The sequence below is a fragment of the Prenolepis imparis genome, unplaced genomic scaffold (genome assembly GCF_030444845.1).
Source record: "Prenolepis imparis isolate NDT839.2.m4 unplaced genomic scaffold, iyPreImpa1.0 SCAF_1, whole genome shotgun sequence".
Taxonomy (NCBI): Eukaryota; Metazoa; Arthropoda; class Insecta; order Hymenoptera; family Formicidae; genus Prenolepis; species Prenolepis imparis.
Genome location: NW_028141159.1, coordinates 20,615,728 through 20,641,291, shown reverse-complemented (window position 1 = coordinate 20,641,291; position 25,564 = coordinate 20,615,728). Strand labels below are relative to the sequence as shown.

The 25,564-nt window shown below is 34.1% G+C and overlaps 4 protein-coding genes across 4 annotated transcripts; 3 read left to right on the top strand and 1 right to left on the bottom strand.

Annotated features, from left to right (window-relative positions):
* The first annotated feature begins 1,513 nt into the window (after positions 1–1,513).
* On the top strand, positions 1,514–7,440 carry LOC145942722 (uncharacterized). Its single transcript, XM_083049737.1, has 7 exons — positions 1,514–1,594; positions 2,180–2,190; positions 2,992–3,086; positions 3,205–3,494; positions 4,843–4,998; positions 5,436–5,644; positions 6,499–7,440. Exons 1-7 carry the CDS (start codon positions 1,514–1,516, stop codon positions 7,322–7,324), a joined length of 1,668 nt encoding a protein of 555 aa, XP_082905863.1. The 3' UTR covers positions 7,325–7,440.
* Positions 7,441–9,161: 1,721 nt separating this feature from the next.
* On the top strand, positions 9,162–14,852 carry LOC145935637 (cytoplasmic dynein 2 intermediate chain 1). Its single transcript, XM_083037123.1, has 16 exons — positions 9,162–9,264; positions 9,909–10,676; positions 10,798–10,917; positions 11,039–11,205; positions 11,407–11,557; positions 11,656–11,793; positions 11,858–11,998; positions 12,179–12,493; positions 12,581–12,753; positions 12,848–13,067; positions 13,162–13,313; positions 13,391–13,530; positions 13,605–13,663; positions 13,756–13,910; positions 13,997–14,129; positions 14,213–14,852. The coding sequence occupies exons 1-16, from the start codon at positions 9,253–9,255 to the stop codon at positions 14,333–14,335; spliced, it is 2,967 nt and encodes a 988-aa protein (XP_082893249.1). The 5' UTR covers positions 9,162–9,252; the 3' UTR covers positions 14,336–14,852.
* A 755-nt stretch (positions 14,853–15,607) lies between these two features.
* On the bottom strand, positions 15,608–24,367 carry Tsf3 (Transferrin 3). The gene is made up of 16 exons (XM_083037156.1): positions 24,266–24,367; positions 23,133–23,240; positions 22,501–22,603; positions 21,983–22,116; positions 21,490–21,617; positions 21,263–21,407; positions 20,993–21,150; positions 20,696–20,817; positions 20,454–20,605; positions 19,843–20,086; positions 19,606–19,754; positions 19,220–19,378; positions 18,876–18,983; positions 18,655–18,785; positions 18,372–18,527; positions 15,608–15,778 (listed from the first exon to the last, which is right to left on the bottom strand). Exons 2-16 carry the CDS (start codon positions 23,236–23,238, stop codon positions 15,608–15,610), a joined length of 2,166 nt encoding a protein of 721 aa, XP_082893282.1. The 5' UTR covers positions 23,239–23,240; positions 24,266–24,367.
* Positions 15,764–18,491, top strand: LOC145935689 (isoaspartyl peptidase/L-asparaginase). The gene is made up of 6 exons (XM_083037224.1): positions 15,764–16,231; positions 16,315–16,546; positions 16,635–16,787; positions 16,873–17,057; positions 17,629–18,156; positions 18,353–18,491. The coding sequence occupies exons 1-5, from the start codon at positions 15,764–15,766 to the stop codon at positions 18,091–18,093; spliced, it is 1,503 nt and encodes a 500-aa protein (XP_082893350.1). The 3' UTR covers positions 18,094–18,156; positions 18,353–18,491.
* Positions 24,368–25,564: the final 1,197 nt, after the last annotated feature.

Here is a 25,564-nt window from a genome sequence, read left to right as displayed (position 1 = left end):
CGAGAAAAAAGCAATACTGCAACTAAAGAAAACTTTTGTTGTATTATTTATAGGTGAATTCTCTTTTCGAGCTCTCTCTCTCTCTCTCTCTCTCTCTCTCTCTCTTCCTGCTGTGAAGAAAAATGTCGAGATCGCGCTATCGAGAAGAAAGAGGAAAAGCCGCGAGGTCGAACCAGCAGCGGCATAAGTTTGATCGAATCGGTATAGAAATTTAGAAAGTTTTGCGAGCGAGCGAGCGAGTTAACGCGATTCTTCGACCGTTCTATTTTCAGAAATTACGATCTTCCTCCGTCCTTCTGGGAGACTTCGGGCGGCGATGCAGGTGCGAGTCTTGCACATGCGAGGAGAAACGCGCGTTTATATGTACATATATACACCCTTCGCAGTCTCGCATAGACCACTACATAGGCATGTTTACGTATAGATACGTATAGTACGTAGGTGCCTTCTAATGTGCCTCTGGGACAGTCAGCACCTGACACTCACGTTACCCACCTACGTACGAATGTTTAATGCGCCGTCCGTAATTATTATGAAGCAAATTAGCCGGTGTGCTGTATTAGATCGCTCTCCTTCCCCCTTCGCCCTTTGTTCTCATTAATGTTGCAACTCATCCGTCCTGTAATTATCCTCTAGCCCGCGATTAACGGTCAAGAGATCGATTACCTTTGCGTTTGCGATCGTGTTTCCAGGTGTTTTGCGTCCTTTGACCTTCACAATCGCTTTCATATGTATGTTATATCTCTTATAACTCTCTCTTGCCTTATCCGGATATGTGTTTAAAAAACATTATATAAAGGCATCGTAGTTTGAATAATTTTTTTCTTCTAGATTTTTGAATCGTATTTTTTTATCCATTGTTGACTTTTTTCAAATGGGAATGTAATGTTAAGGATAACGAAAAGGATTGAGAATCACGAGCGACCAGGACACCTGTATTCCGTTCGCGCAATAATGTCATAGATTCAACTACCCTGGATAGGGGTCACACATGGGCGGGTTAAATAACGTCATTTAATACCATACACTATCTAATTTGTTACAAAGAAAGAGAGAGAAAGATAGAGAAGGGAGCGGTGAGTTTTGAGCGAAGGGGACCACGTGGTTGTGATCCCACGTCGCAATTAGAGGCGCCTTTTGATATAATGCAATATGTCCCTTCTTCGTGAGTTCAACATGTGCGAAAGATTAAATGATTATTCTTTTTTCTCTCTTCGTCTGTAATAAACAATTTGTATCTATATTTTATCTAATTTTTAGATAATCTAAATCTTTCTTAAATCCAAACTTTTTTTTGTAGAAAGTTCTAATTTTTTCATTACTTTTTTCAGATACCTGATACGAGAAAGTCTCTCTAGAAAGATTTGAGAATATATATGGGCTCTTCTTTTTATAAAATTCAACCCTTGCGAAAATATCGATCGGAAAGTACACATTATACGAGCGTGCTCCTTGTCACCCGCCTGTTTGGATCTGCTCGTTATCATTATGTGGCTGGATTTGCGCTGATAACATGGGCCGCGCTTTCGCGCACAGTTCTTGCCCGGGATCGGACCTGGTCGTGCGAACCCGAACACCTGTCGACGACCACCAGGTAACGTGACATCACGTCACGTGATGAGCGAGCTGGCGAACCCACCCCCGACGACCCCGTGACGCGTCCTGACGGTAATCGGTCTAATCGACGTCCCGGAGACTTGTGTGCACAGGTATATGCATAAAGGATTCACGTGTGGTGATTTTTCATTTCGCGAAGACCATTTGCTCAAGTGTACTCGAGATGTTAATATTTCCTTCCGCTGAAGGACTACCATTATTTCATTTCATATCATTTGATATTTATATATCGATTAATCACAATTATAATTCGTATAATATAGTGAGAGATGATAATACAAGTAATTATTCAGAGCACACTTAACACTTATTAGTTTCTAAACAGGAATATATTATATCAAGTAATAATATATAAAACAATTTGCATTTTTAATTTAACACTATATAGAATATTAGCTATATACATATAACGCGATATAACAATTGGCTTATACATATATAATAAATTATTATATCGTGAATATTTTAAAAACCATATAAAAAAATGTACTGCATCAATTTTAACACTCTTACATTAATGCTCGATGTGTCAACATTTGAAATAATACTGTCCAAATTTTAGGAAAATGTGACGTAAGAAACTATCATCCACCAAAACGTCCCGTATCAATCCTGAAGGGTTAACGAGCGTTTTCGCACGCGGAACCGCGGGCGTTTCTTCCTCGCACGAAAGGGAGGCCGCCGGATTCTCACGCACCGGATTCGTCGTTGTACACCTCGGAACAGGGCAGGACTGCAGGACGGTATTCAAAGAAGGTCGCGTGTCTGCTCCTTAGTCTCGTTCCGCCGTTCTCCTGTCCCCCTTCGCCCTCTATCCCTCTACCAGGAAGTACGAATTTTCCTTTCACCCTCGCACGAAGTCACGTATCGTGACGCCCGTTGTTTCACAACTTGGGCAAAGTTATCTCATCAAGTCGTCACGAGGACGCCCTTTCCTTCCCATCCTCTCTTTTTGCCCCCTCTTCTCTCTCCCTCTGCTCCAAGTCCTGATTAAACTTTTCTTACTTTTGCGGCTCGAGGTATTTATAATCTCGCGCCGCTCCGCGCCCTCTCAGAACCGCAGAATCGTTATCGGGGCTTAACTAATTAGCGGCATTTCGACGGAAAAAAATTCATCCCCTTGCACGTTTTACGTCTTTCGACTTATGCCAAATAATTACGACTCGTATAGTCGATTTAATTGATTTCTAATTCACCATTTAATTTTCAAAACGATAAATATTTCGCCAAAAAGTAATATATTATCGAGATCTACAAGTACCTCGAGCGGAAAGAAATCGCGATACTAGTCGAAAATATATTTCGATGTCTCTCTTTCGTTCTCCTTTCGCAAAAAAAAAAAAAAGAAAATTATTTTATTAATTGTAATTTTAGGCGGAGTCGGAAACACAGAGTTAAGGATCGAGTAGACTTTAATGCCTGCGTTCGACGTGGCAAGCACTACCTTACTTGCGATCGAAGAAAGAGAAGTAGGCTCATGGAAACAGGATGAACAACTCGGCTCGCTGGTAAGAGAATCTAGCTAAAAGCTATAGGATTTACAATTTAAAGTCTCGCGTCATCTAAAAGAAATCAACTTTTTTCTAGATGAAAGCATTCGTAATAAGTCGAGCAGCGGATACGAAAGAGTACTAATAAAGAAACGAGAGAGAATAATCGTCAGCGAACGAGGTACTCCAAGCGATAGCCACACCAGAGAAAGAGGTGGACGGAGGAGAGGAGGAGAGGAAGGGACGGAGAGGCTTAATCATTTAGACTATTTGCCCCCGTTGGAGCACGCCAGACCATCTACAGCCCTTCAGTTCCCAGGCAGTCGGCAAATTGCGGCTTACCGCGCCGGCACCGGTTTTTATCCTCATCGCGCGCACCTCGTCCAGGTAATTCTTGGCCGGGCCCCGCTTCTCCTCTTCGTCTTCGTTCTTATCGGAAACGGCGCGAAACAATAAAAACGAAATCGCCCGCACCACCGTGTCGGGCCGAACGTGGAAAAAGTGGAGCGTGGTGCCTGTTGGAGCGCCATTTATTTGCCGCTTATTCGAGTCTTACCTCTTCTTTGATCCGTCTATCCGCCCACCGCCAGCCGCGTAATCTTATTTTATCGTGCTACTTTTACGAAGCACATTAGTAAATCTCATTATAGCCTGGAAACCGCACATAGTTTGTATAATTTGTTAACTTTTAGTAATATGAAGAATCGGTAGAATGGAGAATCGGAGTGTAATAATATGCAGGAATGACACAAGCCAATTTTCCAATGAATCAGAAATCTGAATTCTTTTTTTCCTTCTAACTTAATTAATTTATCTTAATTAATTGCAATGATTTCTGCGATCTTAATTCTTTCTCTTCTCCAATGTATATTTCACAGAGAAAGATCCACGAATATGGCGATGATGGTACAACAATGTACGCTACGTGGATTGACGGGACGAGAGAGAAATTTTTTTCATGAATTTACTGGAGGAGGGAATCGCGGCGAGCGTTTTGTAGATATTGCCGTTATTATGGAAAAGCGATGTGTTTGTAATTTTATTATTATCGTATCTATTGTCGGCGCGCTATTGTCTGTTGCATCTATTGCTGTTCGCAACATATAGGGCGGCCAATAATTCTATCGTAATTCATACACAATATGCGAGGAGCCGTGTCTCTAGTCATGTCGAGGAAGCCGTTCGAGAGGTACCGACAATATAAAAGCACTTCCGTGTACAGCAGAGTCACGCGTTCACTGACTGCTCGCCCTATTAATATTTCACATATGCACTCGTCCCCGCCATCCACGTGCTCCTCCTACTTTTTTCTCTCTACACCTATATATTTACGCCCCTTGACCTCGCAGCACCTTCCTGATGTAGTGTTATTTCGATTGTAGATCGATACATGCAGGATCGCGAGTCACGGAGAGAGGGACGAAGTCTTTATCGAAATCTTTCAAATTATTTAATTTAATTTAATGGGACATTCATAAAACCGTTATTTGTATCGGCATGACATCCTTTAAGCCCGTCATCCGTCATGCGTGATTCACATATTCGCGGCGCAAAATACTGAAAAAATGATGATATTTTACGTTATCTTGAAACTTTCACAGATAGTCCTTAAAATTCTCTTCCGAAAAATTTTAGAATAAGTAATTTAAGATTAAGATTCAACATTTCAACTTATGACAATTTTCATGTACGCACCTCTCAACCTGCAAAAGTGACATTTTCCATTAATTTTTAGAATAATAAATCGACGAAGATTACTGAAAGGATGGAAGAAAAAGTCAACGCCATAGTCGATGAAATTCTTGACGAGGATCAAGGAAACGATTTCGATGCGACGCAATCTGAAAGTTGTCCGAGAGGTTGCAAGGAACCAGATGATACACCTAAAGAAGTATAAGTTATTGAAAATCTTTTCATTCATATAATCATTTTTTGTATCTCAAATTTTTATTTATATAACATTTATACAATTATCAATTATTATACTTATACAATTTATACATTTTATTTCTATAATTATATTAATTTATATTAATTTCTATAATTATATTAATTTATATTAATTTCTATAATTATATTAATTTATACAATAATCAAGATTTTATTTATATAAAAATCACGATTTAAAGGATTGATAAATTTTTATTAATCTTTTATACGTTGTTAGATATGATACCAAGCAATTAGGAAGAACTTAGTAATTATTTTATGACATTCTTTAGTTATATCAGTCGATTCAAAATTGTGTCAAAATTTATTATTATATTTAATTGTAATAAAAAAGAGATTTATGTTGAAAATAATGAAAAAATCTCTTTCCCTCCACAGGCATCACGGCAATGCAAGTGCGGCGTGGAGAATTCAACGAGATTTTCACTGCGCGTGTTAGAGGCGATGCGCTCGTTGCAGCGCGACCTGGATCAGCCGTCCACGTCCAACGTCGATGACATCGTCGATTACATCCGGGCGAATTATCGCCACGACGGCGACCTTTACGCCCAGGTGCGGACCGCGCTGAGACAGGTCTGTTCTCAAGGGTTAGTTTTCGGCGAGAAATTAACTCCGCGACTCAAAGACAGAGAGCCGAAGGTCAGAGAGAGGATGCGTCTCTCGCGTGCTGAGGACGCGATCGCGTTTCAAGGCAATTACCCTACTATTGCGCGGTCTATCTTGTTTCCAAGTTATGCATCTATCGACCGATTTCGTTTATGACGCTAATTACATAGGTACAGCATAAGCTCGTATCGGGCGATGCAAAATTATTTCAGCAAAATCTAATCTCTGGCTCGAAAGACACGATCATAGAGAATTACGATAAAAATTTATCTCATATTATTATTATAAAATGTTACAAGAGTTATGCTATAATAACATAAATTAAAAATATTTGTAATAAATATTTAAAAACATATAACTCTTGTCTAGATAGATTTTTATCGTCATTATATATAGTTAATTATAATCAGAATATGTATATACATGAATATGTATGTAAATTTATGATTATGTATAATGTATATATATGAATATGTATGTACATTTATGATTATGTATATATATATATGAATATGTATGTACATTTATGATTATGTATATATATGAATATATATGTACATGAATACGTATATATATGAATACGTGTATATATGACTACGTATATATATGAATATGTGTATATATGAGTATGTATATATATGAATATGTATATATATGTATATGTATTACATATATGAATATGTATATATACATATATGAATTTGTTCATTTTAGATCGCGGAATGAAATAAAAATTTATTAACAAGTTAATATAAATATCTGTTCTGCCATACTTTAAAACATTGTGTAATTAATATCTTTTTTGTTTGAAAAATGAGTTAATATTCTGTAACAGGTTCGTCATGGAATTGTTGGGCAATGAGTACCACTTGATTGGTCCTGTCGTTAGTCCGACGAAGCCGAATGACTGTTCCTTGGATTGCAAAGGTCTTACAACGGCGATAGACGATACATCACGAAGACGGAATGGCCTCGATAATCACAGAGACGATGTGTGTCGTTGTAAGCGAATTCTTAGGAGAAACGGACCGTCGCGGGATGAAAATTCGATAGCAGAACCGAGGTTTCATTCAACCGAAATAGAAATTGACGAGAGAAATAATGCGGATTACCGAGATACCGAAGAATTTGATACCGAGGCTATATTACCCTCTTGCGATTGCAATGATACTTCGGATATTCGAGATGATCAACGTGACATCACCAGAATACGCGAGACAGAACGACGTGATGAACCGATTCCTGGACCTTCTAGAGATTTTGTGAGACCGATTCCGGCAAGGAATGCGAAAGAAGCGCGATTGGAGGATCGAATAGTGCAACGCGCGGATAAAAATGACGAAGAGACTACTACGGAGGAAGATATGGATTGCACTTGCGATACTAACGGAGTGACCCGGGTTACCCAAGATGAATATTCGAGGAGACGACCTCGCGATCGTGTTCGCGTAGTCGTCAGGGACCAACGCAATGGACATCGTCCCGAGGAAGAAGAAGAAGATGAAGAAAGAGTGGAAGAGGAGGACGAAGACACAGAAGATAGTGCATACAGGGAACTGAGGGCGCGAAGTCCTCGCAGAAGGACTACAGCACGCGAACGAGAGCTGAAAAGATGGATCCGACGCTGTCGTCAAGAGTGCGAACAACGAAGAGCACGATAATCGCAAATCAAAGTTAAGTACTATTTAAATGTATTTTTAAGAACTTGAGAAATTGATCTAAATGTTTATATTTTCTCGATGTGTGTATGTGTAAAAGTTATTTCTCATACATTTTTAAAACCACAACTCAAAATTAATATGCATCTAATCTTTGAGATTCTAATATCAAATTCTTAAATAAATGTGACTATTTCTTTAAATTTTACATAAAATATTGGATATTTGTTATATATATAGTATAAAAAACGCAAAATATTATAAATTTTGAATAAAATAGGTATAAGAATAATATATATCTTTTCTGTTGTGTTATATTTAATGAATTAAATTAAAAATTTAAGAAAATATTACAAAAATTATAAATTACACTATGGTATTTCGATAATTTTCGTTAAATTTATTACAATCAAGCTTGCTAATCTCGTACAAGATACTCGGTATCACTGATCGCGATACAGATCTCTTATTGCATTCTTCGGTGGGAAAACTCCCAACTTTTGCGAAACACACAATATGTTCCTGTGTCGATCGATAGGAATTAACAATCCAGATTGTAAACCATATAAAAGCGCTTCTTGCACATAGAATTTTGCGCGTCTTCGTCCTAAGCAAAGAAATCAATTTTATAATAATGAAATAATCTAGCAAAAAAGAAAGAGAGTTCTTTCCACATACATTTATTTATTTTTTTAATTTAACTTTATGAAATTACGTTCTCTTTTAAATCAAGCGATTGATTATTATAATAGATAAATTGTAGAATTGATATATTATCTAATAATTACCTATTTATTTACTATTAGATAAAAATTTATATTTAATAAATATATATAATTATAATATAATGATATACCATCGCGGACAGCTTTTGTGTAATCGGCGATATATTCTTTCGATGAACTTCTAGACATCCTTTTGCCAAGTACAAACTTATTCGGCTTAAACTGCTCGCCAAAGATCTCTTCCTTGAAATTTATCCGAGGTGTCGGAGCGGCTCGTTCGTGAATACTTCTCTTTCTCGCGTGTTCTTTATAAAATTTGTTACACGCACAGTTTCGCCGCTTCCATTTTTTATCTCTATCAGCACATTTATGCAAATATCTATACACTAAATCGAATACCGTTGATCTCTCAATATCCTGTTGAGGAAAGTATTCCTTGCCGATTTGTGCCGAGACAGCTGATCTATTTGAACATGACAAATTACACATACAATATTATTAAGATTATTTATTGATTTATTGTTTAATTTTACAGCAAGGCTATCTGCTATCCCAGGAATTACTACAAGATTATTATAAATATTTTATATATTTTAATATAAATATATTTTATATATATTTTTAATATTTAATATATAAAATATTTTATATAATTATATTATTTAATATAAAAGTCATATAAGAGACAAACAAATATATTTTTCAATCTAATATTTTTATAGGACAATTTTAGCATAGTTAACCTGTATCCATGATTGAATTTAGCGCGATGGCTGCGTACATTTTTAGAATGATAAAATTTTCCATCTCTGGTCATGATAAAAAAAAATGACAAAAGTATAATTGTTTATTTTATATGAAGAACCTAGATAAAAAGAAAATTTAGGTTGTCTCTTGAAATCGCGTGTTTTTTTCTGTTTTATTTTCTACATCTATCAATATTTACAAACATGACGAAAAACGAAGAAAGAAGAAAATGAAAAAAAAAAAAAAAAAAGCATAATATATCAGTAATTAGATTTTATCACAGATATTAACCTAGAAAAACATTATTTATCATTCGAGTCTAGTCGATAAGAACTATTTATCGCATATTAGTTGAGAAAATGTTTTCTCGAGGCGCTAGTAGTCAATGCGACTTCCATTAGTTTACATCATGGTTGCCCTACGATCGTCCGCAACTGTCAACTCTGAACAATTTGCATAATGTCCCATAAAGTGAGTACGTCGAAAAAACTTTTGATCTGCGTATTATCGAATCGTAAACGCATATCACTATTCTCAGTCACAAAGAAAAATAAGAAAAATTAAATTGTATCTTTTCCGTTTTTAATTAATCGCGATCGCGCGTTTGACATACGGTCAAGGCTTCTCTTTGCATCACCTCGAAATTATTGACATTTCTTACGAAGCTACGTGAATGTCGGTAGAACGGTCATTAAAATAAGGCAGAATATAGATTTTTGTATTTACTGCCATTTTTAATCTCGCTATGCACATCCTTCATTAACTATAAAACGCATGACTCATTGTTTTATTCAAGCATTAATGTTGAGCATTAATGATGTAAAAATTGTATCTAGAAACTAATGTCTAAAAATTAATGTCATTTCTACAACAACTCTTTTTATATTTCGCGTTTTACAAATATAAAAGTATACAAAAATAAATACATATATATATTTGGAAAATGAAAATTTTTTCTCTTTTAAAATGCCTGAATAAATCATAGTCTATTAAATTATTGTTATACATAAGATGTATATATAAAAAAAAACATTGTACTTTATCAAAATTTACTCTATATTTTAATCTAAGTTTTATTATATATTTTTTTACATTGATAATACTTTATTCTTTAGGGAGCTACTAAGAAAGCTGAAGTTAAAGATGAAGTTAAGACACGCACGCGGTCAAAATCAAAAGGTCTGTCAGGCAAGGATGGCAATGCAGAAACATCGAAGAAATTGGAGTCTAATCTTCCAAGAAAATCTCAAATCGTTGAACATAGAGGAGATGGAGACAGATCAAAATTACAGAATTCTATAACAAATAGAACACAATTAACTAGAAATACTAGTAAGCCATCTGTTGAATCTTCTCAGATTAAGACTGTCAAGCAAAGTTCTTCATCCTCAACAGTGAAATCTAGTCCACATAATGCTTCATCTAGTCACTTGTTAACAAAAAAGGGTACAAACTTCAAGACGAGATCTGAAAATGCCATTAAATCGAGCGACGATAGTACAGTCAAGAAGAGGAAATCCAGAGAGCAAGCAGGATATTCAGAGAAAAAAGGTCTTAGTACAGTATATATGCCAAAGCCGATCACGAGCAAGTTAAATGTTAAATCTAACGAGAAGACTGTGCATCAAACGTTGACAAATAAGAAAAAATTGCGAGATTCTTTTGTATCTGATCAAGCTAAACAACAATTGCCATCCAAAGAGCGTAGAAAATCCAGAACACTAAGTCCTAGTGAGATAAGAATGCTGCATAGTGCTGTAAAGAGACCAGAGAAAGCGATGAAAATAGAGCAGAGAAAAAATATCACAACAGATGCATCTGATTATCCTGATACCCAAGCAGATTCAGATCAGGCAGACTATGATTACGAGGATGATTTTGAGGTAAGAAAGGAGAAAAAATTGTAATTTTAATAGTCTCGTAGAATTGCATGTTAACTTATTCAAAGAATTTGAAGATACGCAAAATTGAATCAAAATCCTAAAATCATGCTACTTCTTTCAGGATTATGAATCGGACTTTCAAGAATGCACCGACAGCAATACTTCCTCAATTAGCGAAAAATCAGATAGCAGTGGAAACAGTTCCCCTCTCGAACCCATCGAATTGCGTTCCCGAGAGAAGGTATTTAATATTGTGTGACTATATATATACGATATATATGTTAAAATATATAATTTTATATAAAATATATTATATAAAATATATAATTTTATATTATATAATTTTATATAAAATATTGCAGAAGAGCACGGAACATGTAAAAGTCGAAGAGGAACGTATGCTCGATTCAGGACACTACGATCTCGCGGAAGCGAGGAAACGAGCAGCGCGAGTAGAATCTATGCTTGTAAATCAAGCCAACACGCCACCATTACCTGAATTAAGAGAGCCAATTGGCAAGACATTTAGGTTTGTGATAACTAAAATCAAATATCAAGACGAATAAACGAATATTTATGTATAAAGCTTATTTGCTTCTTATTGTCTGTGTGAGCGTTACAACTTTATGTAACATTTTATTGCATGTTTTTGCTAAGCTGTTCTGTTTTGAGAAAAATAAAAATGTGTGTCGATCAATGTAACACGCATTCGCATTTATTTTTGGAGCAGCGATGACAGACCGGTGGAAAATAAATCTTTGCTATCGTCTGCCGATGAAGGTTTCGAGGATAGTCGCTCCGGGGACTTTACTAGATCCCCGCCATTATCGCAAAGACCACTTATCGATTCCCATAAATCGAAAGAAAACCAACGCGAAGAGGTAAAACACTTTCATATAAATATAAGAATGTATTGTATGTATAATTTATTGTGTACCCCTTTAAATTTTGACGAATTTGTGTGCTTTTTCTTTTGCAGAAACGAAAGCCTCGGAGCAGAGGCGAGGAATTATTGGAAATGATAAAACTGGATTTTATGGAATGGTCACTTTTAGAATGCAGCCCGATACCTTATGATGAATTTATAAGAAGTTATGGAAAACTAAATACTCAACAAGTATGTAACGCGTATATAACGCATTGTATCGTAATTGATGTTTGTTACATATTATATTTTATAGGTGTTTACTCAAACTGGAGATGATAATATGGACATCGAGATACAAACGGACGAAATACATAGTAAGAATAAATGGACGCAATTTCCTGTAACCTGTAGAAAAGAATTACGTGACAAACGAGATATAAACTTATTTAGAATGGTAAAGAACTCATTCTCTGCTATTTAGAGAATTCGATATAAATCTAACAAAAAAATTAATATTTAAATTTTATAATTTTATATATTATAAATTTATTACATAATATATAATATAATATAATAAATTTATAATAAATTTTATAATAAATATTTAAATTTAAATTTTTTATTAAATTTGCAGGAACAAAATGGTGTCGGAAACGATTTAGACGAGTCGGATGATACAAGTTTTCCATTACGGCCATCGTATGACGTATTACAGTTGAACGATTTTCTTAATCGCGCGGGCACAGTCGTCCTATCTTTACTGGAAGAGAAGAAACACGGTGGTACCGTTTTCCAAAATGATGTAGACGGATTATCATCATTTAGTGATGGTTTCGTGAAGCTCTCTGTACATTCAGTGACGTTCTTAGCTACCAGACCGATTAAAATTATACACTATTCGAACGTCTCAAACAAGATTCTGCTAACTATACACGCTCCTGTAGAAGAGGTGAGTGAAACTATTTTATATTGTACTATTACATTATGTGTATGTGGTTGAAAATAATTTAAAACAAATTTCTTTTTTTTTTTACAGGAGATAGAAACTGTGAGCAAACAAGATTACATCACCGATTGTTGCATCGGATGCGTCTGGAACATTTCCGAACCTTCGATGCCAAAGAAATTATTCTATTCGCATTGTCCAATTACCGCTTGTTGTTTTCATTTAACGAACTGCGACATGGTGTTCGCCGGTCTCGAAGATGGGTATGACTCGAATTTTTTTAAGCTTCTCTATTTTTTCTTTTATTTTTTTATTTAAAAAATAAAATATTTTAAAAATTAAAAAATAAAAATATAGGTCACTCAGTCTCTGGGATCTGAAGGATGATGAGATGTGGCATCGGAAGATTACGGATAAAGCTAACGAGTTGGATTGGATGATAAGAACCCCTACTTATACGACAACAGCAATTACAGAGTTAGATGCACACACGTCACAGGTTGTTGCGATACGCGTCCTATCTAAGATCGAGACCACTTTCGCTAAAGAAAGGAGCAACAAGTTCGTCCCTATCCAGGTTACCACTCCATCATTTATCATAGTATTAACACATTTCCCTGTTAGAAAATGTAGTTCTACTAATCCTCGCTTGTTCTTTAACGAATTAACAGATATGTAGCTTAGACGAGGATGGTTATCTTATAATATGGAGTATTGTACATAATATGGGTATAAATATCGACGACTTGGGACTCTCTCATTGGGGTAACATAAGACTTGTAAAGAATCAGAAAATGTCTCTGATGGAAAGAGATAAGGAGATGTAAATATAATAAATATGAAAATCTGTGTCGCGATATATATACCCAAAATTTCTAATTGAATCCGACTTTCTTTTAGAATGAATACATTTATCGATATGCATGTGGACAGCGCGAGTATAAATAATATTTATGTCGTGACTAACAGCATCGATGTTTTGCATGCTACTTGTATCGGTAACAAAACTAATCCATTAATGTACAAACCAGCCGAAATAAGTGAGTTGCAATTTTGTTATCGCATCAAATAACATCATGATAAAATTATCAATTATTATAATCAAATATTACAGATGAATGCGGTAGTTCAACTTGCATCGATGTCTGTCCTTTCGATAAATCATTTTTCTGGGTAAGACTTCTTCTGCAGTTTATAGTTTTAAAAGTTTATTTAATCCTTATAAATTTTCTTTGATTCTTATCTGCGATCTTTATGTTGATTAGATCGGTTGTAACGACGGAACGATTCGACTTCATTACTTGAATACGGAAAGACCGATTGTACAACTAAGAAATAAACAATATACAGATAAAATTAAAACTTTACAATGGTCGAAGACGAAACCGCTGACTATATACATCCTGGACAATAATTCTCGGTAAGTTCTTTTCATAAATAAAAAAAACGAAGATTGCAAATAAACAATTAAGATAATGCGATAAAGAAAAATTATAAATTAAACAGAATTCATGTATGGGACTTGAGTAAGAGTGATATCTGCCCAATACATACGTTTTCTATGCAAAAGGAGGGAAAAATAAGTTGCATACAGCTGTCCCCTTGCATAATAGATCAAGATATGATGAATCAATACTTAGTGAGTTTGAACATTAAATCTATACTTCTATACTTGGAAGAGATTTCTGTACATTTTACATTTCAAAACGTATATCTGTTTAGGCTCTTGGCACGGAATCTGGTAATGTAGAAGTCCACAAACTGAAAAAAGATTTCTGTTATTCGAAAAAAGAAGAATTTTTACAAGAATTGAACGTTTTCTCGCGATATGTGTCGGTTCCGTAAATAGTGTATATGGATTCATGAAAGGAGAATTATAAATTATATAGAAGGGCACTAATAGAAAAGAAAGATCGCTTAAAATTACAATTATTATCAATATTTTCGAAGAAAGTTGAATAGATTCACGAATTTTATACTTCCAATATATACGTGCACTTACAATATAGATAATTTAAATATTAGATATCGTTTCAATACCAATTAAAATTAACTCGCATTTTTAATTGATATTTTTAACTGAATAAGAGACAATCTTGCATATTTCGAAATTAATTATTTTACAAGACAGCATATACTAGCAATCTTTTCTAATAAAATTTTTTTTTTTTGAATGTGTGCATTGAAGTACGTTTGAAACTGATTAGAATTTTGTACACTCTATAGAGGCTAGTTAAATAGCGAGTGAGATTTTTGCACACGTATCTTTCTTTATCGCAATTCCGTCCAGAGAAAATAAATACCGTCCAATGTAGATAAATAGTATTTATAACACATTTATATATACATTTATTTAATATTGTATAAAAAATATATAAATATAAGAGAGAGGATAAATGAAATAATAAGATTGTACTGTTGAGATATATGTAGTATTTTATACATAGTCTAGACGGTTTAATGTCACGTTTTTACAAGTAATCCATTATTGATGATACTATCGGGAAAGAGTAATAATTCTATTTATAAAAATAAGCTATAAATATAGAATAACATTTTTTTACATTTTTTCAGGAAATTTTTAAAAAATTAGACAATTAACAACGTCTCTTATCATTTTTAAGCTTGAATAATTTCTGACACTACTTTTTAACGTAAACATATAATTTACAAATATATTATATAAACAATATATATTTAAATTATATATTCTCTCAAGAGTTAAAAAAATCTTAAAATATCAAGACCATTAAAATAATGTTTCTTATAAAAAATTTTATATATTATAAAATTTTAATATATATTTATATATATTAATTATAAAAATTTTATATATTTATAATTTAAATATTTATAATCGCACGCGTTGTTGAACCCATCAACTTAAGACACTGCATGCAAAAAATTATACAAGCTTAAGATAAAGGAAAGATGTTACTAATTTCCCAATTTTTAAAATTTTATTTTCTCGAAAATAAAACTTTGTGTAGAAAAAAATCTATTCTTTTATCCAAATCTAGCCTTTTGCCGATTGTACCATCAATAACAGATAATTCTATATAAACCGCGATCTTTTCGCAGAGAGCATGCAATTTATTGTCAACAGTTCGACAACAATCAACTTAAAACGACAACAATTATACATAAGGAAACAGTTCCCAGGAAATGAGAGATCCATGTGTTCGCGGCACTGCAAACTTCTTGCTTCATGAAATTTTCCACGACTTCGTCGTAATTGCGTCCTCTCAGTACCTGATGACCGTGTAACTCTAAATGACGCGTGCCGTCCTGCAACAAAACAAAACTTACATTTATTTACAAATTTTAATAATTATATTTTTAGAACGTTATTATATTTTAGTATTTATTACAGAAAAAAAAATAAAACAACATCGATTCTTTTTACTTGCAAATGACACATATGAAAAGTACACTTTTTTGTATCTCACAAATTTAAACCAAATTTATCGGTATTTGATTCACACATATAAAATGGACGCATCGGGCAATGCTTCCTTTTGTGGACAATTTGAGAGAGATGAGAATTTTGGAGTCGCAAACACACATCTTACCAACATGGCATGCGATTATTGTTCCTGGATCAACGAGATCTTGGCCAGAATTAATACCGAGACGGAGATTAAGAAGAGGAAAAAAATTATGCGGGTGGATCCGGTTGTTGTTGTTCACGGGGGTGCCGGAAAAATTCCTCGATACGCGCAAAAATTTATGCTCGACGAGGTTAAATAATTTGTTATCTATACCGAACACGAAATGTGCGAAAGTTTTATAAAATGCAAAAAACATTCGACGAATGGATCCAGGTAAAGAAAGCCGCTGTGATAGCGTATCGCGATCTGCTTAAGGGATGCTGTTCGCTGGACGCAGTCGAGCATGCAATTTGCCACATGGAGAGCAAGAAGCATTTTAATTGCGCGTACGGAGGCTCCTTGGATGCTAACGGGGAGGTCGTGATGGACGCTGCGATAATGACGAACGATTTACGTGCGGGTTGCGTAGGCGCCGTTCGAAATATAGCACATCCTATAACATTAGGTATGTCGTATGCTCCAATATTTTAATTACGATAATTTTCACCAATTAAATGTTTATCTCTTTCTCTCTAAAGTTCACGTTCTTACAGCCAAACTGGTCCTACAAAACACGGAACATGTGTTGATAGTCGAGGACGGAGCGCAAAAGTTCGCCTCGGAATCAAATCTTCCCGCTTTGTCACCCGGTCAGCTGATTGCAACGCTTGATTCAAAGACGTCGTTACACGAAGAAGGAGATGACGGTAATTAATATAATATAATAAAGAAATTGAAGAAATAACTATGTAATTAAAAAATATTAATTGTGAAATTGATATCGAATGTAAGAAACACTGAACGATACGGGAGAGACACAACAGCTATTACAAGACGGGCAGAAACAATCCGATACAAAGGAATGTATATCGGGATGTGTAATTGAAAGACAGGAAGGAGACGAAAAAAGCGCGACCTCGGAAGTCGGAATGATTCAATTAAACGAATCTCCGATGATCGAGCCTGATATTTTACAGGTTCATCAATTCATCACGTTCTTCTAGATTCGTACATGTGTGAGATGTTCAAGCAAAAGTATAATAAATATAATTTTTGTAAAGTTTAAAGTAGCCAGAGAAACTCTCTCTTTTATAGACTTATGGTTTGAAATAAGAGCAGATTAAATTTATCATTTATTGTTATTATATTATTATTTATTTATTTATTATTATATTATTTATTATATTATTTTATTATATTATTATATAATTTATTATTATAATTAAAATTATAATTTGTAAAGTGCTATATAAAGATATTAATTTAATTTAAGAAATTTCAAAAATTTTTTTAATTTACATCTAACATGGCACTTTATAAATTATAAATTTAATCTGCCCTTGTTTCAAACAATTATAATTTATTTAAAGGAGAGAGAGTTTCTCTGTCTATTTTAAATATAAAATATGAAAACTAGATGAGAGTCTTTTTAAACAAGTTATAGACCGTTTTTATGCTCTGAACGTTTCATTCTAATCGCACAGAAATATATTTCCATTTTGTAATTATGCTACACGTAAGACATGATATTGAAAAGAACGCTATTAGCTCAGCGCGGTCGGGGCGGTGGCGTACGACCGTAAAAACCGTCTCGCCAGCGGGACTTCGACAGCTGGAGAAGCGGGAAAGCTATACGGAAGAGTAACCGCGACCGGAACGGCGATCGGTTGCGGCATTTACGTCGATCAGGATGGTTCGGTGTCCGTCTCGGGTTGCGACCAAGCTATCTACAGGTACGCACCGGCACAGCGAATCCTACGGCGATGTAAGGCAACGTCGATCGATGAAGCGGTCGTCGCGATATTACGGGACTTTGACAAACAAATCGACGTGGGCGTGATCGCAGTGACCGCCGAAGGAGTGCCGTTCGTGTCTTTCAAATGCTCGCACTTTCCCTGGGCGTACTGCGACAAGGGCTACGTGTATTACGGATGTGCGAGAAACGAGAGATTCTCGGAGAAGCTCGACGTTCTCGAACGTCCATTAGACTGCGTGTGCGAAGATTCCAATTAGCTAGAAACGTTAAGCAGAGGATTCTACCAAACCTGATCAAAATCACGAGTCGCAGTTCAATAGGTATATTTCCGGTCAAAATATTCTGATGTTTCAACTTACTTGTTTTTTTTTTAAACCTTTTTAGAGCATAAGAGCGAGCTTTTAAGAGACTCGGCAGTTCGAAGCAATTTTATTGATCTTTTTTATGATAATGTCATCGCTTCAGTTTTATCTTCTTAAGTTCCTAATAGTAAACTACACAATTTTATTTTTCCAGTGCTCTATGTTTAACTTACGGGGAAGATAACGCCGTGATTGCCGTCGTAAGGTCCGTACAGCGAGAACGCAGGTGTCTGTCCGCTGTATGTCTTCCCAAACAGCTTATCCATTTCGAGCAGCATGGAATATATCTCCTGACGTCTTAGATCCGTAACATTCTCATGCGTTACTATCTATCAAAACGGAAGAAATACATATTTATGGGCAAAATTACAAACTGATTGTGAGAGACGAGAAAGGAAAAAAATCTATATTCACACAACGCATTTAAGTTGCTGTTAAAAAAGAAAAAAGAACTACCGAACCAAGAGTTGTCCAAGCGAGTAAATATGGAACTTCATGCGAGGTGTCTGTCAAGGTCGGGCCTAATATCCTGTACTTGGGTTTCGTATTTATATTCCTGTGATCAATCTTTTCGTAAGAAAAATCACCTGCGATATTATAAAAGGTACGTGTTAAATATATAGAAATAATACAAAAAACATTATTAAGAAAGAGCTGAAATAATCGGCGCAACTCACCGGCTTTAGTCTTGCTTTCTATAACCTTCAGATTGACGAAGGCAACGTCGACGATACCCGAAGTTAAATAATCGAAGGCATCTAAATCGTTGTTCGTTCGGTTCGCATCTGCAAAAAACATCTAGTCTTGATCTTTTCTCTTTTACTCATCACTTCGGAGAACAGTGTTAATTTTATCATACGCGATTTGTATCACTCTTATACATTACATGTCGTTTTTATTGAATCGTGCAAAAAGATACGATCTGCCGCGTGTTTCTATACATTATGTATGTTCATATCTTTATGATCGATGCTCATTTACGTTTATCGCGATTGTGCCATTATATATCTTTTTTACATACCTTCTTTACATAAGGAGTGCAAATTAGCTGGAAGCTCTTCGTTATTGTACCAATCGAGAACACAAGTGTTAGTGAAAAATTTTGCAACAGCCTGCACATCCGAACAATCCCAATTTTTGCTCGACATGTTCCTCATGAGTGTTACAAAAGCGTTCCAACCTGATAAGATATCAATAATTAGATAATTAAAGACAATTTGACGATTGATGTCAAATATAAAATTATTATATATATATAAAAAATTATAGAATATATATAATTTTATATTTATGCTACATATACATATATGTGTCTATACATATATGTATATATAAGTATATATATATATATATATATATATATATATATATATATATATATATATATATATATGTATAAAATCGCACCGACGCTTTTGTAGCCCGTGAAGGCTGCTCTAGTATACTTGAGATCCTTTATAGTCTTAAATGGGGAATTAATTTTTACAACTGCCACGATTCTGTTTACTTCCTCTTTTATGTTAGTCATCGCGTGGACGATAGGCTTCAAACCCCTCCTACGAGAAAAGTAATCTAAAAATAAAAGGGAAACATTTTTTCCCTTTTCATCTATCGTATCTCCCCAGCAATATGCTCTTCGCTTACATTCTAGCCTCGAGAAGGTCCTCGGGTCGCGCCATGAAGATGTCCATTAGTCTGTTCTGTACGGCCTTCAAGCACGAGTCAATATTTTGCTGGAAGCAGTTGATCATCGGTTCCACACCATAAATGACGGAGGCGTCTCTCAGCGTCTCGCATTTGTACAACTCGAGATCGTACGCCACGCACCATCGCACCGTTCTCGAAGGTCGACAACCCGATTGAGCATAAGCGCTCATGAAATTTGGAACTGTAATCGAGAAATGAGTCGCCTTAAAACAATACCAGGTATTTTATATTATCTCTTTCTAAATGTTTCTGAATATTTTTATTGTAAAAATTATATCACACTTAAATATTCTTTAATTTCTATTTATCTGAATCCATTGAAATTCTCCAAATCTTAGTTAATAAATATTAATCGATATAATTAAATTATTAAATTCTTGATGATAATAGAGATTAATCACGCACGCGTTCGGGCAGCTCATAAACTTACATCTAAAGAATTTACAATAATTTAAAGGATGTTAATCTGCTGCGCGAGAAAAACTGATTGTATCCAAATATGTGAAACGCGTAATTTGCAGATTTTATTCGATATATATATACGTTACATCGGGATAAATAATCGGATGGTACTTCTAGTGCGTCTACGTTGGCCGAAGTAACGTAATAATTCTCCATCAGCTCCAACAAGCTGTTTTTCCAGCAGAACGTTGTGTCGATCATCGAATTCATCAAGTTGGCGATCTTCGTGGCACTTTGCCTAACGAGAAATAAAATAACTGATAAATTTTTAAATCTTTGCGAAATGTCAAAATAAAATTAAAATCAGATAAACATAAATTGCATTTACGTTGTAGATATGATGACCTGCCATGGTTTCGATAGCCAAACGCACGGTTGATCGAATGCAAGCGGTTTTGTGGTACCGTCCGGGCACAGAAACTTGTAATCCTGTCGATCGATCATCTCGGCCTGCATCAAGCCACGGCAGATGTTAATACCGCGTTAGAGAATCGCGCTACAATCCGTCGTAAATTTCTTTTAGATCAGCAGACGTGATCGGTCCTTCCCAATTACACAATTTTTTTTTTCTTTTGTTGACTCGAGATTAAAAAAAGTAATGCGATCGAATATGGACGATCTTTACCTTGAAGTGCGCGCGAGCGTCATCCAATCTGACCCAGGCGATGTCGCCCACATTATCGGTGAGACACAATAGAGCACCCTCTCGCCCATAATATTTATCAGTGTTGTAACAACTAGACGGATTTTCGCAGGCGGCGCAGAGATTGTTGTATTTCAATTCTGTAAACCATAATAAGACTCTATATCTATATACAATACGAAAAAATGTTATTAATTACACTTTACAAAGCTTAACATATGAATTTTTGTATTTCCAGAATTGCATACGTACTCAATTGATAATCAAATATCGCGTCCGACGACCATGGGCCGGCGATGCAAGCCATTTCGAAGAATTTGGACAAAGCGTGCACTCTGTTCTCGAATAGCGTCATGTTGAAGTCGCATTCTTTGGGAATTATCAAATTCTCGAGATACTAAAATATACGAGGGATCGATAATACGTCAGGTAAGCGCAACAATTTTAACATGCTCATATAGAAAGAAAGGCTCGCTAACCGTTGAAAAAACTGAAGACCAGTCGTCGACAGTGTTAAAGCCGGGATGACATAATCGCTTGCCTTTAATGTCCCATATGCGTTGCACACTTTTATGCGCTATGGCCACTATTTTAAAACGCTCCGGTTCTGAAAGAAAATGCGTCTCACTTGAGAGATTTTTTTTTTTAATCTAAAGTATGAATATTTTCAGGAGTGATAATCTTCATAATAATATATAATAATTAATTTTTTCAATTGTGTGTGAGCAAATACATACATGAGAGAAGAATATAACTCAAATTTAAGTAATCATTTAAGTAAACTTAATTTTTTAGCAAAGATTTTTAGATTTTTATTTTGAAGCTTAGTTATAAAACGTATTGAAAAATTATTCGACATTTTCGTTAAAAAAAGATAAAGCGGAAAATTCGTCGAAAAAATCAATCGTTGAAATTTACCGCGTTGAAAGTAAAACACTGTGTTCATTCCGTGTACATTTTTATCTTAATTACCATATTGGATGAGTTTTAATTCATTCGTGACTAGAACTTTGTATAAGTAGTAGTTTCTTATTGCTACAAGTTCTTCTGGCTCCACTACAGTGAAATCGGCCTCACCCTCGATTATGCGACGTAAACAGCTGAACCTAAATTAGAATTACTTTTATATAAGAAGTCTGTTTGCATGAAAAAAGTAAAATTAATCGAGCTGCGCAATCAATCTTCCTAAAAAAGTCATATCTCTAGAAATTTATAGGAAATGAGAAGAATCTCTTATTTCTCCCAAAATTCTCTTGATAATTTTATATATAATACGTATTTCATGTATTATAACATTATTATTATTATATATAATATAATATTTTATAGTTATCTTTTAACTGAGAGAAAAAAAGTTTGAAAACAATTATCATCATTCTTGATAGGTGAAGAAAAGAAAAGATAACAGAGATATGGCTTCCCGAGAAAGAAAATTTTCAAATATTGATTAAAATTTCAAAAACTTTCATATTATCTAACGTGATACTTGCCTATCGAGTTCTATCACACATTGTATTGGACTTTCAACCAATTTCGGGCAAAGTGAAGCAATTCTTTTTGAAGTGTGCTCGCTTTTCACTACGCATAGTCTCCCTAAAACGTTACGACATATTCTTTATTCTCATTTATCGAAATAATCGAGGATTCAATTTCTTGATATTTCTACGTATGCTTTTTTATGAATTAATCTTTTTTGTGCAATTTTAATTAATATATATATACATAGTATATTATGATAAAAACTGTTAAAAGATTTTTCTCGAGAAAAATTATTTCTCTGCGATTGTCTCGTGAGAAGAAGAACGCGGAAGGCGTCAACTAATATAGTTGACCGTATTTACAACCTTCTAACTTCCTTTTATGACGAAACGATAACTCGCGTGACTCGATTAGCAATTTTACAGTTTACAGTTTAACAGTTTAACCGATGAACTGGCAATCTTCTTTCTGTGACACAATCTCATTATTACTTTACTGTGAATAAATAATTTTTTCCTACATAATATTTCGCGAAAACGCGATATATTTTTCTTTACACAAAAAAGTCGATGAAAAATACTTAAAAAAATTTTTAGTAATAAATATTGTAGTCTGATAAAAATATCGTCGCAATTTTACTTACATTTTCTCTCGATATTGATAAATCCATGGATGTTTACAAAGATGAGCGTGAAAATAAGCCAGTGAAACATACGGAAAGCTATGCTCGACCTTGAATTTGTCGCCATCCCTTTTGAAAATAAATCCTTTTGTTACACATAATTCTCTAAACGATTTTCTAATTAACGAATCTACGACTCGCGAGATTCATTTAACACTGCTTTCGTATAAAGGTTAATCATATAGTAATCATGTTATATTATGATAAACTTATCATCGAGTTATCGGGCCAGCATGCGTGCAATCGAACTTACTTGTGTATATTAGAAATGTCATAAATAATTTTAGCAAATTATTATTCTATACATTTAAAATAGTTTTATCTCATTAAAAAAACGTTTAATATTCCTTTATATATGTTAATATAATTATATATTTAGAAAAGATATTCAAAAAATAGTTTCTAAATAATCTATTTTCAGTAATATTTGGCTGTATTCACATTATCTAATTGATAAATTTATAATTATTATTATATTTTATACAGCTTTCGATTCAAAACATTGCAACTGTTCTTTCTTAAAGAAGATAGATATATTCGTGTTGTGAGACACTAATATACATTTTTTCCTCTCGTGAAATCAAATAACTATTATTATTGCAATTATTATTTAAGAAAATATTAACTTTTTAACAATAAGATTTGCAAAACAAGTAAGAACAATAACATGATTTTCTATATAAGAGCACGCACTTTGACGCCAAATATAACACGTCGTATACTTTCGCTTTTTAACCTTGAGACTTTTTGCTGACAAAGAATGCCTTATTATATAGAATCATTAGCCGAATCGATCCAAATTTTACTAAATATCCGCAATTCACAGTCTACTATAATTCAAAATCCAAACAGAATATCCACTTCATTAGTTTCACGTGTATTTATATATAAATATAAATATTAGCACATGAGATTTCTAAGCTTCTGAAAATATATTCCTTGAAAAATTCTTAAATTGTTCAAAAAATTCTTAAGTAGCTTGAAACTTTCAAAAACATATCATACGATGCTCTTGTAAAGGCGACTTTTTCCGAAGAATATTTCGATTCGAAGAGTCGGTTCCAATATTTTTCACCAATTCTTCCACTGCATACCTTAACATCGAGATTCTCGTCAAATATGCGATAGGCTGCTGATTTTTCACTCGTCTTGTTCGCTACACTCTTGCGTCCAGATGCGTTCAGCTAAGAATATGCCTGTAGAAGATGATCGGACTTCGAGAATATATCATCCAACACGATCAAGCATGTGTAGAAAAAAAAACTTACACTGAATTTTAAAATCTGCAACACATGTTAACGAAAACACGAGTGACGACCGATCGAAATCTTCCGACTGTCCGGCGACTTGGATCTTGGATCGCACACAGCTGATGATACTTTCCGCTGATCCGACCGATTTCGTCCAGTGTGTGCGTGGATGTAGGAAACTGGAATCACATTAAATCTGGTGGGAGAGAGAAATGAGAGACTTCTGTATAATGCGTACGACGCGTATCATGTTATGAAAGTGACATTGCTCATCAGAGATAGAACGCTATATTTAGCAAATAATGCTTTAAAAGTTAGAGCTTATATTTAAATGTTTTTTTTATTTATATATTTCTGAAAGATTATAAAAATGTTTGTTTTTATAATTGCTGTGTTTGCTCTTCGATTTTCGTATATCTTTAAAAATACAGATTTAAAACATGTTTTACCTTTTAGATGAACGATCGAGTGCATGTTATTATCCCGCTGTCGCATTATCAACGATGAGGAATTGACTTCGGATGAGGAATTGATTTATCACTCAAGATAATTAAAACTTTGAATATACTGAAATGGATGTACTGGATGGATATCTGAAAATGGTAAGAGAAAAATTGCATGTTTAAAAAAGAAGAGAAAAGTTTCTTGGCAAAGAAATTGTATTTACATGCTTTTCCTGCCATAATCGATTCATTTATAATTGATAAAAGTTATATAATTTATGTGCCTGTGTTTTACTTTCATATATTTTTTCAATGAAGATAAGACTACTTATTTATCTCAATTTTTTTATAGGAATAAAACTGTAATTTATATGCACAAATGATTTATACTATTCATTATATATTCTCGTTTTTTTTTCTATTTTTATTTAAATAGTAATTTATATATTAATATAAAATAATTATGTGAATATTATCAAATCAACAGGCATATATTGTATACGTAAATACTGATTGATATGAGTAGACAGGAAATTATGACAATTATACTGATGAGTCACGATAATTAGCAGCGAGATAAGATTTCATTATTGTCCTTGGATCTGGCATTAGCTTCTGTATTCTCATGCTGAATGCGCTTTATTTGTAAAGAGAATGATATATCGTAAATCGTAAAAAATCTCTTGGAAAAATTAAAATT

Bases quoted from the DNA above. Each gene is read 5' to 3' on its own strand.
- LOC145935689 (XM_083037224.1), top strand. From the start codon at position 15,764: ATGACGCGTGCCGTCCTGCAACAAAACAAAACTTACATTTATTTACAA. The intron at 16,547-16,634 runs GTATGTCGTATG...ACGTTCTTACAG, and splicing joins AGCACATCCTATAACATTAG to CCAAACTGGTCCTACAAAAC. The intron at 16,788-16,872 runs GTAATTAATATA...ATCGAATGTAAG, and splicing joins ACACGAAGAAGGAGATGACG to AAACACTGAACGATACGGGA.
- Tsf3 (XM_083037156.1), bottom strand. From the start codon at position 23,238: ATGGCGACAAATTCAAGGTCGAGCATAGCTTTCCGTATGTTTCACTGG. The intron at 22,117-22,500 runs GCAAGTATCACG...ATTCTAATTTAG, and splicing joins TGTGTGATAGAACTCGATAG to GTTCAGCTGTTTACGTCGCA. The intron at 18,528-18,654 runs GTAGTTCTTTTT...CCGTTTTGATAG, and splicing joins CTTGGACAACTCTTGGTTCG to ATAGTAACGCATGAGAATGT.
- LOC145935637 (XM_083037123.1), top strand. The intron at 11,794-11,857 runs GTATGTAACGCG...TATATTTTATAG, and splicing joins GAAAACTAAATACTCAACAA to GTGTTTACTCAAACTGGAGA. The intron at 11,999-12,178 runs GTAAAGAACTCA...TTAAATTTGCAG, and splicing joins ATATAAACTTATTTAGAATG to GAACAAAATGGTGTCGGAAA.
- LOC145942722 (XM_083049737.1), top strand. From the start codon at position 1,514: ATGGGCCGCGCTTTCGCGCACAGTTCTTGCCCGGGATCGGACCTGGTC. The intron at 3,495-4,842 runs GTAATTCTTGGC...ATTAATTTTTAG, and splicing joins ATCGCGCGCACCTCGTCCAG to AATAATAAATCGACGAAGAT. The intron at 5,645-6,498 runs GTTAGTTTTCGG...ATTCTGTAACAG, and splicing joins AGACAGGTCTGTTCTCAAGG to GTTCGTCATGGAATTGTTGG.